The sequence below is a fragment of the Molothrus ater genome, chromosome 29, assembly GCF_012460135.2.
Source record: "Molothrus ater isolate BHLD 08-10-18 breed brown headed cowbird chromosome 29, BPBGC_Mater_1.1, whole genome shotgun sequence".
In the NCBI taxonomy this organism is placed as follows: Eukaryota; Metazoa; Chordata; class Aves; order Passeriformes; family Icteridae; genus Molothrus; species Molothrus ater.
Window position 1 is genome coordinate 735,387 of NC_050506.2, and position 12,193 is coordinate 747,579.

The 12,193-nt window shown below is 52.0% G+C and overlaps 3 protein-coding genes across 3 annotated transcripts; all 3 read left to right on the forward strand.

Moving 5' to 3' along the window:
- The first annotated feature begins 5,982 nt into the window (after positions 1-5,982).
- Positions 5,983-6,298, forward strand: LOC118696049 (putative small proline-rich protein 5). The gene is given in 2 exon segments (XM_036397977.1): positions 5,983-6,126; positions 6,128-6,298. Coding segments are annotated over 2 exon segments (315 nt in total).
- A 2,837-nt stretch (positions 6,299-9,135) lies between these two features.
- Positions 9,136-9,471, forward strand: LOC118696056 (putative small proline-rich protein 5). Its single transcript, XM_036397986.1, has 2 exons — positions 9,136-9,182; positions 9,225-9,471. The coding sequence occupies exons 1-2, from the start codon at positions 9,136-9,138 to the stop codon at positions 9,469-9,471; spliced, it is 294 nt and encodes a 97-aa protein (XP_036253879.1).
- A 2,360-nt stretch (positions 9,472-11,831) lies between these two features.
- Positions 11,832-12,146, forward strand: LOC118696050 (small proline-rich protein 2K-like). The gene has a single exon (XM_036397978.1). It carries the CDS (start codon positions 11,832-11,834, stop codon positions 12,144-12,146), a length of 315 nt encoding a protein of 104 aa, XP_036253871.1.
- The last annotated feature ends 47 nt before the right edge of the window (positions 12,147-12,193 follow it).

Consider the following 12,193-nt stretch of genomic DNA (forward strand, 5'->3'; position numbering starts at 1 on the left):
GATGCTTTTTGCCTCCCTAAAATCCCAGCAATCCTCGGCAGGATTTGGGATGTGCACAGAGGATTTTCCTCATGCTCAGGAAATTGGGCCTGGAGAGACCAGAGGACACGAGGAGGGGGGGGAAAGCAGAGGAAATTGTCTTTATTTTGGGCACCTGCCTTTGGAAGTGGATTTTTCCAGGGCTTTGCCACCAGTCCTGGCTGTGCCAGGGCCCCTCAAGGCTGCAAAATTTTTGGGATTCCTGCCAAGATGCCTCTTGCTGGTGTGGGACATCCCAGCATCACACAGAGCAAATGCTCCTCCAGGAGCATCCCGGGATGCAGCCAAGGAAGAGCAGGGAAATGGCTCAAAAAATATCAGGGGAATGGTTGAAAAATAGCAGGGAAATGGCTCAAGGAGAGCAGGGAAATGGCTCAAAAATAACAGGGAAATGGCTCAAAAATAACAGGGAAATGGCTCAAGGAAGAAGAGGGAAATGGTTCAAGGAGAGCAGGGAAATGGTTCAAAAAATAGCAGGGAAATGGCTCAAAAAATAGCAGGGAAATGGCTCAAGAAGAACAGGGAAATGGCTCAAAAAATAGCAGGGAAACGGCTCAAGGGAGGAAAGGGAAATGGCTCAAAGGATAACAGGGAAATGGCTCAAGGAAGAAGAGGGAAATGGCTCAAAAGATAGCAGGGAAATGGCTCAAAAAATAGCAGGGAAATGGCTCAAAAATAGGAGGGAAATGCCTCAAGGAGAGCAAGGAAATGGCTCAAGGTAGAGCAGGGAAATGGCTCAAGAAAGAACAGGAAAATGGTTCAAGAAATAGCAGGGAAATGGTTCAAAAATAGGAGGGAAATGGCTCAAGGAAGAAGAGGGAAATGACTCAAAAAATAGCTTGGAAATGGCTCAAGGAAGAAGAGGGAAATGGCTCGTGAGGCCCAGCAGAACCATGAGGGCTGCTGTGGGGTCTCGTGGGGCTGTTCAGGTGGTCCAGTCTGATCCAGCACTGTGGGAACGAACCCCCAAACCGGGGGAACTGGGTGGGCAGAAAGTCAAATCCTGCTGGGGCATCTGAGGTCGATGCGAACCGTGCCCTCCCTGCCCCTAACACCAACCTCCTCTCCTTCCCAGCTCCCAGACCTCCTCTCCGCCACCCTAAAGATGTGCTCCCGTGAGAACAGAGGCTGCCACAGCTCCGAGAGCTCCTCCTGCCACGGCGGCAGCTCCTCCTGCCACGACAGCGACCGCTCCTGCCACGGCTCCGAGGGGCTGGTGTGCCACGAGGTGACCCCGGTGCCCGACGTCACCCCCGTGGTGGTGCTGACCCCGCAGTGCCCGGCGGGCACCGGGCAGGTGCCCCTGGCCCAGGTCCCGTGCCAGCAGCAGCAGCAGCAGATCAAGCAGCCGGTGCAGTGGCCGCCGCAGCAGCAGCAGAAGTGAAAAAGCTCAGAGCTGCTCCCTGCCCCTGAGCTTGGGCAGGCCCTGCCTCATCCCTGCAGCCCTTTCCCCTCCTCCTGAGAACCCCCGAGTGGCATTAGCGCGGTGGAATTGGGATTTGTTCTTCGTTCCCTGCTCCTGTCTCCAGTAGCAAAGGTGTGATGTTGAATTAAAGCCTAAAAGCTCATCCAACCTGCTGGCGTCCTGGTGTTTTTCCACTGCTTTTCCTTTATCTTTGGCATCGTTGCCCAGCCTGTCTGGGCTGAGGGGAGCTGCTTTCCACAGCTCCCTCCCTTTTCCCGTGGCGTTACAGAGGCTCAGCCCCGCAGTCCCCACACTTTGGGCGCCTGCCAGGCTGATTTCAAAAGCTGTCTGGGGCTGAAGGTGCAGATCAGCGTCTCTGCAACCCCGGCCCTTGGCTCGGAGCCTCAGACCCTCACGGGCACGCTGTGAAGGGTTTGCAGTTTGTTCGTGGCCGGTGAGCACAGAGCTCTGTCCAGGAAATCTGGAAATCCCTGATCTCCCTAAAGAGGAGGACACGAGCAGAGGAAGGACCATGTCATGCTCAGTGTCCCTTCTGACCCCTATAAAATGGAGAATTTCGGGTTAGATTGGTCTTTTCTGCGAGGGAACTCTCCCTGCTTGAAAATCTGTGCTCCCTGGAGGAAATCCCAGAATCCCAGAGGAACTGAGGGTGGAAAAGCTCTCCGAGACCTTTGAGTCCAACCTGTGCCTGATGCCCACCTTCTTACCCAGCCCAGGGCACTGAGTGCCACCTCCAGGCTTTCCCTGGACACCTCCAGGGATGGTGGCTCCAAACCTCCCTGGGCAGCCCTTTCCAAGGCCTGACCACCCTTTCCATGGGGAAATTCCTCCTGATGTCCCCCCTGAGCCTCCTTTTCTCCCAGCTGAGCCCCCGTGGGAGTTCTCCAGCCCCTTCTCCTGCTGCCCCAGCCCCTTCCCCAGCTCTGTTCCCCTCTCTGCCACACTCCAACCCCTCAATGCCCCTCATGAGTGAGAAGAAAACATTCCCATTTCCTCCAGAGGCTTAAACTGACTTAAACCATGAAAGTTCTGAGCCCGCCTTGTAGGTGTGAAAGGGGAAAAAAGGAATTTTAGATCTGCAGTTGGATTTCTCACTGCACCAGGCTGATTTCTGTGGGGTTTGGGGCTCTGTGGGATGAGAGCAGCACTGTGTGTAATGCACAAGACATTTAATTAGCCAAGGGTTCGTGATGAACCTTTGAAAGGAACTAGAAAGGTGCTATTAGTGCTTGTTTTATTACTGCTCTTAATTAAAATAACGAGGAGCCTCAATGCCAGGTGTGAGGTCGGTGATTGCAGGGGCAGGGAATGAACGTCAGGGTCGGGAACAGGCTCCAGCCTGGCTTGGGGACAACCAGGGGTGCCAATCCCTGTCCCCCCTCACCCAGCCTGTGCCAACCCAGCCAGACCAGCGGCTCCAGGCTGGGTTTGGGTCTGCCTTTGTGGGAAGGGCAGATAAAAATCTCCTGCGTGAATCCTTTCCAAGCAATCCAAGGTTTCACCTACGCTCCCGGCTGAGCCGGAGCCGTCCAGGCTGTGCCACTCCATGGAAGGAAAGATTTGGGAAGGGCCTGAGGAGCAGAGACAGGGAATCTCTCCCTGGAGAGCTGGAGTGGTGTTATCTCCACACACATCTGTGGAGGGAAGCAGGAAAAGCTGCAGGAATCCAGCAGGAAATTGTCCCCACCTTCTCCTCCCGCGGCAGCGAAGGTGCTGAACCAACCCCTGTGGAGAAATTCCCCAGGGATAAAAAAAGGCCTCTCCACCTTGCAGTGTTTGCAGCAAGCACAGGTGGGTGCAGGCAGAGCCAAGTCAGGTGCGCAAACACGGAAAATTCCCTGTAAATGGTCCAGGCCGTTGGTGAAACCTCCTCAGTCAACCACAGGGAGTGGCAGCACTCATCCCACACCTCTTGGAGCTCATCCCAAACCTCATGGAGCTCATCCCAGACCTCATGGAGCTCATCCCACACCTCATGGAGTTCATCCCACACCTCATGGAGTTCATCCTGCACCTCTTGGAGCTCATCCCACACCTCATGGAGCTCATCCCATACCTCATGGAGCTCATCCCATACCTCATGGAGCTCATCCCAGAGCTCATGGAGTTCATCCCACACCTCCTGGAGCTCATCCCACACTTCCTGGAGCTCCAGCTGCTCATCCCACACCTCATGGAGCTCATCCCACACCTCATAGACCTGGAAGCTTCCACAGTGAGCCATCCCTGGGGAATGGGGCCTTTGCCATCTCATGACCTCAGTCATTTCTGTTTCCTGCCCCACTTCCTGACACTGACATCTGTCACCCTTTTTTTTTTCCCCATTTTTCCCTCCTCACCTCTCCCAGGTGACAGCAAATCTCCTCCCACACATGCCCAAAAATCCCAGAAGTTCTTCCTGACCACAGCCTGACCCAAACCTCTCAGGGAGGAGTCATGGGTCGGTTCCGTGCACCAGGGGAACACAGCTCAGCCGTGAGCGCTCCAGTCTGAGGGATCCCAATGAGTCAGCACAGCATCACCCCAAATCCCTCATGCCTCGCTCCTAATCCCCGGTGCCATCCCAGTGTTGACACATTCCTGCCTTTTATGGGACAAGAAGACGTAATTGATGGGTCGGATGGGCATGACTTGTACCCAGGCATGGGAGACCAAAGTTCACCCGTGATTCACGGGAAAATCCAGGTTCTGAAGTGTCTCCTGCATCACATTGTTGTGTTCGTGTCTCCATCCCTGTCTCATCATCCCTGAGATCATTCCAGAAGTGTTGGAAGCAGGGCAGCAACAGCAGCATTCTGTCCTGTATAAAACAAAAAAATTCTGGGTAAAAATCAGAAGAGAAAATAACCAAATATAAAATAATATAAAATAAAATAACCAAATATAAAATAAAATAACCAAAAGTAACCAAAACCACTCTGGGAGGGTTTGGGCCATCCTGGAGGTGCCCAAGGAACTCCTGGACATGGCACTGAGTGCTCTCAGTGCTTGACCAGGTAGGGGTTGGTCAAATGTTGGGCTCAGTGGTCTTGGAGATCTTTTCCAACATCAGTGATTCCAGAAAACTGGGATTCTGTTCACCCCAAACCATCCTGTCCTGGCATTTGATACCACTGCCCCCAACACCACGTTGGGGTGCAAAACCAGACTGAAACAGCACCTGAAGCCTCATGCTGGGTTTGCTCGGCCAGGTTTTGGTGGATGGGGATCCACAGAGGTGGCAGAACCTGTGGACCATGGACAGGAACCCACTCTGGGGCAGGTTTGGTGGCAGAACCGGTGGACCATGGACAGGAACCCACCCTGGGGCAGAACCTGTGGGGCCATGGACAGGAACCCACTCTGGGGCAGGTTTGGTGGCAGAACCTGTGGGCCCCACGGACAGGAACCCACCCTGGTGGACACCTGGAGGAGAAATCCTTGCTGGGCCACAGGCAGGTTGGAATGATCACTGAAGGACAGATTTGGGCTAACACAGACCTCTCATCGAGATATCCGGCCCCATTGTGCAATTCCCCTGCAGAATTCCTGCCCTAAACCTAATCCCCAGGGATTAACATCAATAATTATTTTTTCACATGGAGTTCGAGCACGTGGAGCGCTCCTGGTCCAGGTGACCCTGAGGAATTTGGGATTACAAACACCTCTTCTGCCTGATCCACGTTGTCCATGAGCAGATCCATTGGTCACTTCCCGTGAAAATTCCTTCCAATCTCGTTCATAGGGAGGTGAAGGAATTAATGAGCTATTAATAATTACAGTGCCAAAAAGCACAGAGCATCAAAGGGAATATACGGGAAGCTGAACACAGCGGATAGAAATGGGATCTGTAATTAGGGATGCCTCATGTCCCAGATAAACCCGTGGAAAAGTATAAAAGGTTTCCCATCCCAGTTTCCTTCACTCACTGCTCTGCTCCAAAACAGCTCCATCCCCACTACTGGAAGGGTGAGTCCAATTTTTTCTCTTCCCCCGGAGTTTCTTTAGGGAAACTGGAAGTTTTTCCATGAGTTTGGGTAGAATTGGAGTGTGGGACACTCCCTCCTCACCTCTGGATCTGGATCATGCTGGAGACCAAGTTCTTGTCACCCACAAGAGCAAACAATTAAAACAAATTAAAATAAAGGCTTTGAGCAGAAGCTCAAGGCAAACCAAAATAACAGAAAGGGCAGAAAATAAAGACAGAGGGGTTTGTGGAAAAGGGGCTTGGAGGTTTCCAAGCAGGAGGAACCAGAGGGTCTGGAGCTGCTCTTGGGAAATTGATGTTTGGACCAATTTTGCTCATGGAAATGTGTTGGACCAATTTTTCTCTGGAAATCAAGTCCCACCCATAAAAGTTTCTGAGGGTTTAGCCAGGCATTAAAGCATCTCCCAACAACACTGACCCCCCGCTTTCTCACCCCCGAAGAACTGGAAATTAGGAAGAAAAATGGGGAATCCCAGAACAAATATCTATAAGCTCCTGCTGGCTGTGACCGTTCCTCTCTCCCCTCCAGCTCCGCCACCTCTCCAGCGCGATGTGCTCCCGCGGCTCCTGCCACAGCCACGAGACCTCCTGCCATGAGTCCCGCTCCTCGTCCTGCCACGACTCGGGGGCCTCGTGCCACTACACCATCCAGAGGCAGCCCGTGCAGAAGTTCAGCTACGTGACGCCCTGCTGCCCCCCGGTGCAGCCCTGCTACCCCCCCTGTGCAGCGTTACTGCCCCCCGGTGCAGCGTTACTGCCCCCCAGTGCAGCCCTGCTGCCCCCCAGTGCAGCGTTACTGCCCCCCAGTCTGCCCCCAGGTCACCAAGAACATCTGCAAGCTGCCCCCGTCCTACCCCAAGTACTGAGGGCACCCTGGATGGCTCCTGCTTTCGGTGCTCTCCATGCCTGAAGCTTCAGCCAATGGTTCCTTATTCCCATTTTTAATTAGATCCTTGAATTCCTCGTCTGTGATTAGAATTGGGTTCCTGGTTTTGCTCTAACTTGGTTTAAGTACTGAGGGCACCCTGGATGGCTCCTGCTTTGGGTGCTCTCCATGCCTGAAGCTTCAGCCAATGGTTCTTTATTCCCGTTTTTAATTTGATCCTTTAATTCCTTGTCTGTGATTAGAATTGGGTTCTTGGTTTTGCTCTAATTTGGTTTAATTTGCTCAGCACGCAAGACCCAGCTCAGGTTGCTTCCCATGAAGCTGGGAATGATTCCTGCTGCTTTCCACCCATCTGACAGCCTCCAAAACAATAAAATTTGATTTCCAAAAGTAAGAGAAGTTCATGGTCTGTTCATTCTTTGACCTTTTTTATTCCAAATGATTGTTACCTTTGACTTCCTAGTCACCACTTTTCTCCTCAAGCTGATCACAAAATGCCCCTGAAATTTCAAAATAATAAAAGCCAGTGATTCCAGAGGCATTCCTGGAGCAGCTGAAGGCTCAGGGAGCTCACCTGCACCCTTTTTTATTCACATATTGATACACAGAATAGGTATTTATACATTTATATGCAGAAGGAATTGCTCACAGGAGGGTGGCACAGGTGATTCCATGGATACCTGGAAGTTTCCAAGGCCAGGCTGGATGGATTTTGGAGCACCCTGGGACAGTGGGAGGGGTCCCTGCCCATGGCAGGGGTGGCACTGGAGATCTTTAAGGTCCCTCCCCATCCAGACCATGGGAACTGAGTCCCCTCCTCAGCAGCTCCTCACACCTCGTTCGTCCCTTTGACTCAGAGTCACAAACATTTTGAGGTGTCTGATAAACGCAAATAAGCACCTCGTGGCTTTTCCTAGCCCTCCTTCTTTCACTGAGCTCCAAATTACTGTTTTCAGCGACCATTGCAGGCACTTAAAATATGTGTGAAATCTCTCTGGGCTTTTGACAACCTCAGACTTTCCTTATCTCCCAGTCCAGCTGAGCCACCAGTTCCAGAACAGGCTCTGTGGCTGCATCAGCTTCCCCAAGAGCTCAGCAGTCAGACTCAGCTGGAGTTAATAACCCTGGGAGTTGGGTGAGATGATCTTTAATGTCCCTTCCAACCCAAGTCACTCCACGATTCCCTGATTCCGTGGATTCCTCCCGCCTGACGGAGGATTGACTCAAGGGCCTACCCCAAAAATGAGTTTTATCCACCCACATGAAGCATTTCTATGTCACAGCAGCTTCCAGAAGGCTTCAGATTTTCCTAAACTCTAAAAGATTTCCCTAAAAGCTGTTTGATTTCTGAACCACGGCCTGACAAATAAATAAAAATATTCATAGAATCGTAAAATAGTTTGGGTGGGGAGTGACCCTGAAGATCACCTCATTCCCTGACCCCTGAGTTGTTCCTGTGGCTCTCACCTATATAAAAGTCACAGGAAAGGGACAATTGCCCAATTTATTCTCCTAAAACCTTGGGCTGCTCTGAGAGAAACTTGGGACCAAAGAGCGAAACGCGGGAAAGAATAAAAAATTTAAAAACTGCTTAAATTAAATGAGACCCCGCAGAAACAAGGGGTTGGCAAGAGGCAAAATCCTCACACAAACCCTTCCTGCTGAGGATTTGAAGCTCCCTCCATCCAGGAGGAAAATACCGTGGCACAAACCAAAAAAACAGCTGATGGTTGGCAAACGGAACGGAAAAAATTGGGACTGGGGACGTCGTTCTGGTGTCACCTCCGGAGTCGAGGCGTCGGGTCCCAGGTAGTCACCAGGACCTCCCTCTAATGAAGTCCCTGGGAGCTGTGGCTCTTAATTACAGCCCCTTGTGTCAGGGGAAAAAAACCTATCAATCAAAAAAGTGACTCTGCCACGGAGAACCAGGGGCAGCACGCGGGGAAGGAGTCAACCCTCTGGAGTTGATGCAATCCCGGTTGCCCAACGACAAATCACTTAATAACTCCAGGGATAGGTTCATTTTTGCCACGGGAATATGCAACTGCCTCCAAAATTCCCTTCTAAGCAGATTGGGAAATTCCTTACTTATTAAAGTGCTGAGGAAAAAGCCATCGTTGGGTTTTTTTTCCTGACTGCGTCAAGTCGGAAATGCTAAAAACGAGACACAGGAGATAAATATGAATATGAGGGTTTGTGTCAGCATTGCCAAGAGGTGTCTAATTCCCACAACAACCATTTGGGAGATATAAAAGTCCGGCATCCCCTGTCCATCCTTCACTCAGCACCAGCTCCACGAGCTCTTCCTCTTGCTCCAGCCAAGGGTGAGTTGGATTATGTTGATTTATCTACTCTTGAGCAGCAGTTGTTCGCAGAGTTCTGTGTTTGGACTTTGCCTTTGTCTTAGAAATTCCTTATTTTTGATGGCTGGGTGTTTGAACAGGCACAAGGTTTGCTCACGGGTGGGATGGCAGAAAAGCAGGAGCAATTGAAGGAGCAGATGTGGGAGCCTTTGGGGGCCAGCAAGGAATTCACTCCCAGGTGATGGAGGCAGAGAGAGCTTGGACAATTCAGAGCAGTTTTAGGGGGAAATTCTACCCTGAAAAGCCAACAGGAGCATCTTGGGAGGGAAATTCCCATTAGAGCCGCACCATCATGGAGCGTCGTCCAAAAGGCAGGGCCACCATGTCCTGTACATCCCAAAACAGAGGGAGACAACATTTCCCATCCCAGTCCTGAAGAAGAGCCAAGGAGGGGGCAGCTGTCCCAGCCTGACCATCTCTCTCTTCCCTCCAGCTCTGCCAAAACTCCAGCACGATGTGCTCCCGCAGCTCCTGCCACGACTACGAGTCCTCCTGCCACGGGTCCCGCTCCTCCTGCCTCAGGTCCTGGTTCTCCTGCCACAGATCCCGCTCCTCCTGCCACGAGCCCGAGCCCTCCTGCCGCTACGTCCAGAGGCAGCCGGTGCAGAAATGCACCTACGTGACGCCCTGCTGTCCCCCCGTGCAGCGCTACTGTCCCCCTGCTGTCCCCTGCTGTCCCCCCGTGCAGCGCTACTGTCCCCCCGCTGTCCCCTGCTGTCCCCCGGTGCCCTACTGCCACCAGTACACCAAGAACATCTGGAACCTTCCACCGGCGTGCCCCAAGTACTGAACAGGATCCAGCCCCGGCAGCCGGAGCCGCCGGCTCCTCCCTTGGGCACCCCGACCTCGGCTCGGCTCGTCCACGCTGAAACCCCCGGATCTTCATGGTGTGGGGGTGAAATGCTCCCCCCTAATTAACATTGATGGTGTCATTCTTGCTAATTATTCGGAAATGTCCTTTTCTAATTCTTCAGGGCATAATCATTTGTTGGGAATCTTTCTCTGTCTTGCGCTTCTGGTTCAGACTCATCTGGGTGTGGGAAATAATAAATCTGATTCATGAGACCCTCGTTGCCTTTGAATTCTTTTATTCTCATTTTCCTTGATAATTTTGGTAATTTTTTCAGAGGTTTCCAATTCAAATTTCTTTGTATTTCCAAAGTATCCCAAAATTTGGTGGCAAATAATTCCCACGTTCATTTGGGAATGGATGGAAGTCAGTAAAGGAAAGGGGGAGATGGTAAAAGATTGGGCTCCATGATCTCAGAGGGGTTTTCCCACCTCAGTGATTCCAGGAAATTAAATGGAAGGGGAATAAGAAGGTCACATTGCAACTTCTTAATATGTAAGAACTTACTCCGAGCTCTATTTCAGACCTTGGATATAAATTTTCAAATATTTGAAAGCCTTTGAGCCTCTGAAAACAGAAGGCCCAAATTCCTGCGAAAGAACTGTGAGCAAAGGAGGATGGGAACTCTTCTGAGATCCCGTTTTCTTGAGCAGGCCCTGAATTTGAAAGGTTTGGAGATGTTTTTTTGGGTGTTTTTGGAAGGCTCTTGAGGAGGTAGAAAGATGTTGGGGAGTACGAATGTGGACAAAAGGAGAACTGTCACACAAAGCTGCCACTTTGTCACCTGGGTGGCTGCTGAGGGACCCTCACCTGAGCCACCAAATGTCCCTGAGGAATTCCTGCCATCCTCCCTTGCTCCACAAAACCCCCATGAGGAACCGGCTGCCTTTGCCCTGGGGAACAGCTGCGGGACACCCCTAGTTTGGGAGATCTTCCCTTCCCAGTCAGTGAATTGTTCTAATGGGCAACATTTTCCCGGGTTGAGGAGTTTCATTTTCTTACGCTTCAAACTCTGAGTCAAGCAGATCCATAAATCCAGCTTTAGTGCCCAAACCAGGAGTGACAAAACCCAACACTTGCCCAAACTTCAGCTCCTCTTCTCTGAATCCTTAGGTGAGGTCAGGTGAAAAAAATGTGAGGGATCACGGAAGGAAAGAGAAACCAAGGAACGGGAAAACGTAATATCCTCAAACCTCATACAGAGCTCAGGGTCAGGTGTTTTTCTCTTTAATAACCTGTGATTCACGTGGAACAACCTGATGGGATCATCCCAGTCATCTGCCAAGTTGAGGGACACGTGAAGAACCAGGAATATTTCATTTCTCGCCATCCCAGGGAGCCGAGGAGATCCCGCCGGATTTTCCGGCGTTGTGCCATCCCCGGGAATTGCAGGCGCTAATCCCATTTCCTCTTGGCACTCAACAACAGGGGAATTAAAACCCTGAGCTGTCACCTGCACCCAACAAGGCACCAACCCCAGGAGTCAGCGTTTCTGAGGCCTTTCTGTGCCTGATGCAATCCCGGGTGTCCCTCATCCCTAATTAACACCCGTCAGCCTCCAGGAAATGGGAGAGGGCTGCCCTTCCAAAATCCCTGCTGTAGGAATCACCGGCGGGACGGGGCGTCAAGGAGGGAACACCTAAAATCAGGGGATGTGCAAACATCTGCGGGATTGAGCACGGAATTAATTAAGGTGTCATCGTGACGAGGTGCCTCACACCCCAAATAACCTCAGGAGAGGATAAAAGGCCCCTCAGCCCCGTCCTCCACAGTCGCTCGCCTTCGCTTCCAGAATCTTCTCGCTACAGCTGAACAGGGTAAGACCAACTTGGCCATTTCTGTTCTTAAAACCTCCATGAGGGTTTTTTACGGGTTTTGTGGGAGTTGGGATTTAGGGAAGTACCTCCTGTTTGTGCTGAGGGAGGGAAGGGTGGGGAATGGTGGATGGAGGACAAGGATTCACGGGAATCTGTGGAAAAGGTGCAGCCCCCAGAGGGATCCTCGGGTGACACAAACTCTGCTGGAGCTGGGGCTTGGCAGGTGGGCTCCTGGGGCTCCAATTGACTCACAGGGACCTCATTTCACACCCCAATTCCCAGAGCATTTCCAGCAGACTCGGCAGGATCGAGGGGGCTTTGGGTCCGGATTTGGCAGGTGAAAAAAGGAGAGAAACAGTTCACAGGAGACATAAGAAAAAACATTATTAAAAAGAAATGGGGGGGAATATAAGAAAAGAATCAGAGCCTCCTCTCACCACATGCATGCCTTGCTCCAAACAGCTCTGCCACAACTCCAGCACGATGTGCTCCCGCGGCTCCTGCCACGACTACGAGTCCTCCTGCCACGGATCCCGGTCCTCCTCCTGCCACGGATCCCGCTCCTCCTGCCACGACTCGGGGCCCTCGTGCCACTACACCATCCAGAGGCAGCCTGTGCAGAAGTTCAGCTACGTGACGCCCTGCTGCCCCCCGGTGCAGCCCTGCTACCCCCCAGTGCAGCGCTACTGCCCCCCAGTGCAGCGTTACTGCCCCCCAGTGCAGCGTTACTGCCCCCCAGTCTGCCCCCAGGTCACCAAGAACATCTGCAAGCTGCCCCCGTCCTACCCCAAGTACTGAGGGCAGGATCCAGCCCCTGGATGCATCGGTTTGCCCCTCGTCCACAG

Excerpts from the sequence above, each read along its gene's own strand:
- LOC118696056 (XM_036397986.1), top strand. The coding sequence starts at position 9,136 with ATGTGCTCCCGCAGCTCCTGCCACGACTACGAGTCCTCCTGCCACGG. Across the intron at positions 9,183-9,224 it reads TACGAGTCCTCCTGCCACGG|ATCCCGCTCCTCCTGCCACG; the intron begins GTCCCGCTCCTC and ends CTCCTGCCACAG.
- LOC118696050 (XM_036397978.1), top strand. The coding sequence starts at position 11,832 with ATGTGCTCCCGCGGCTCCTGCCACGACTACGAGTCCTCCTGCCACGGA.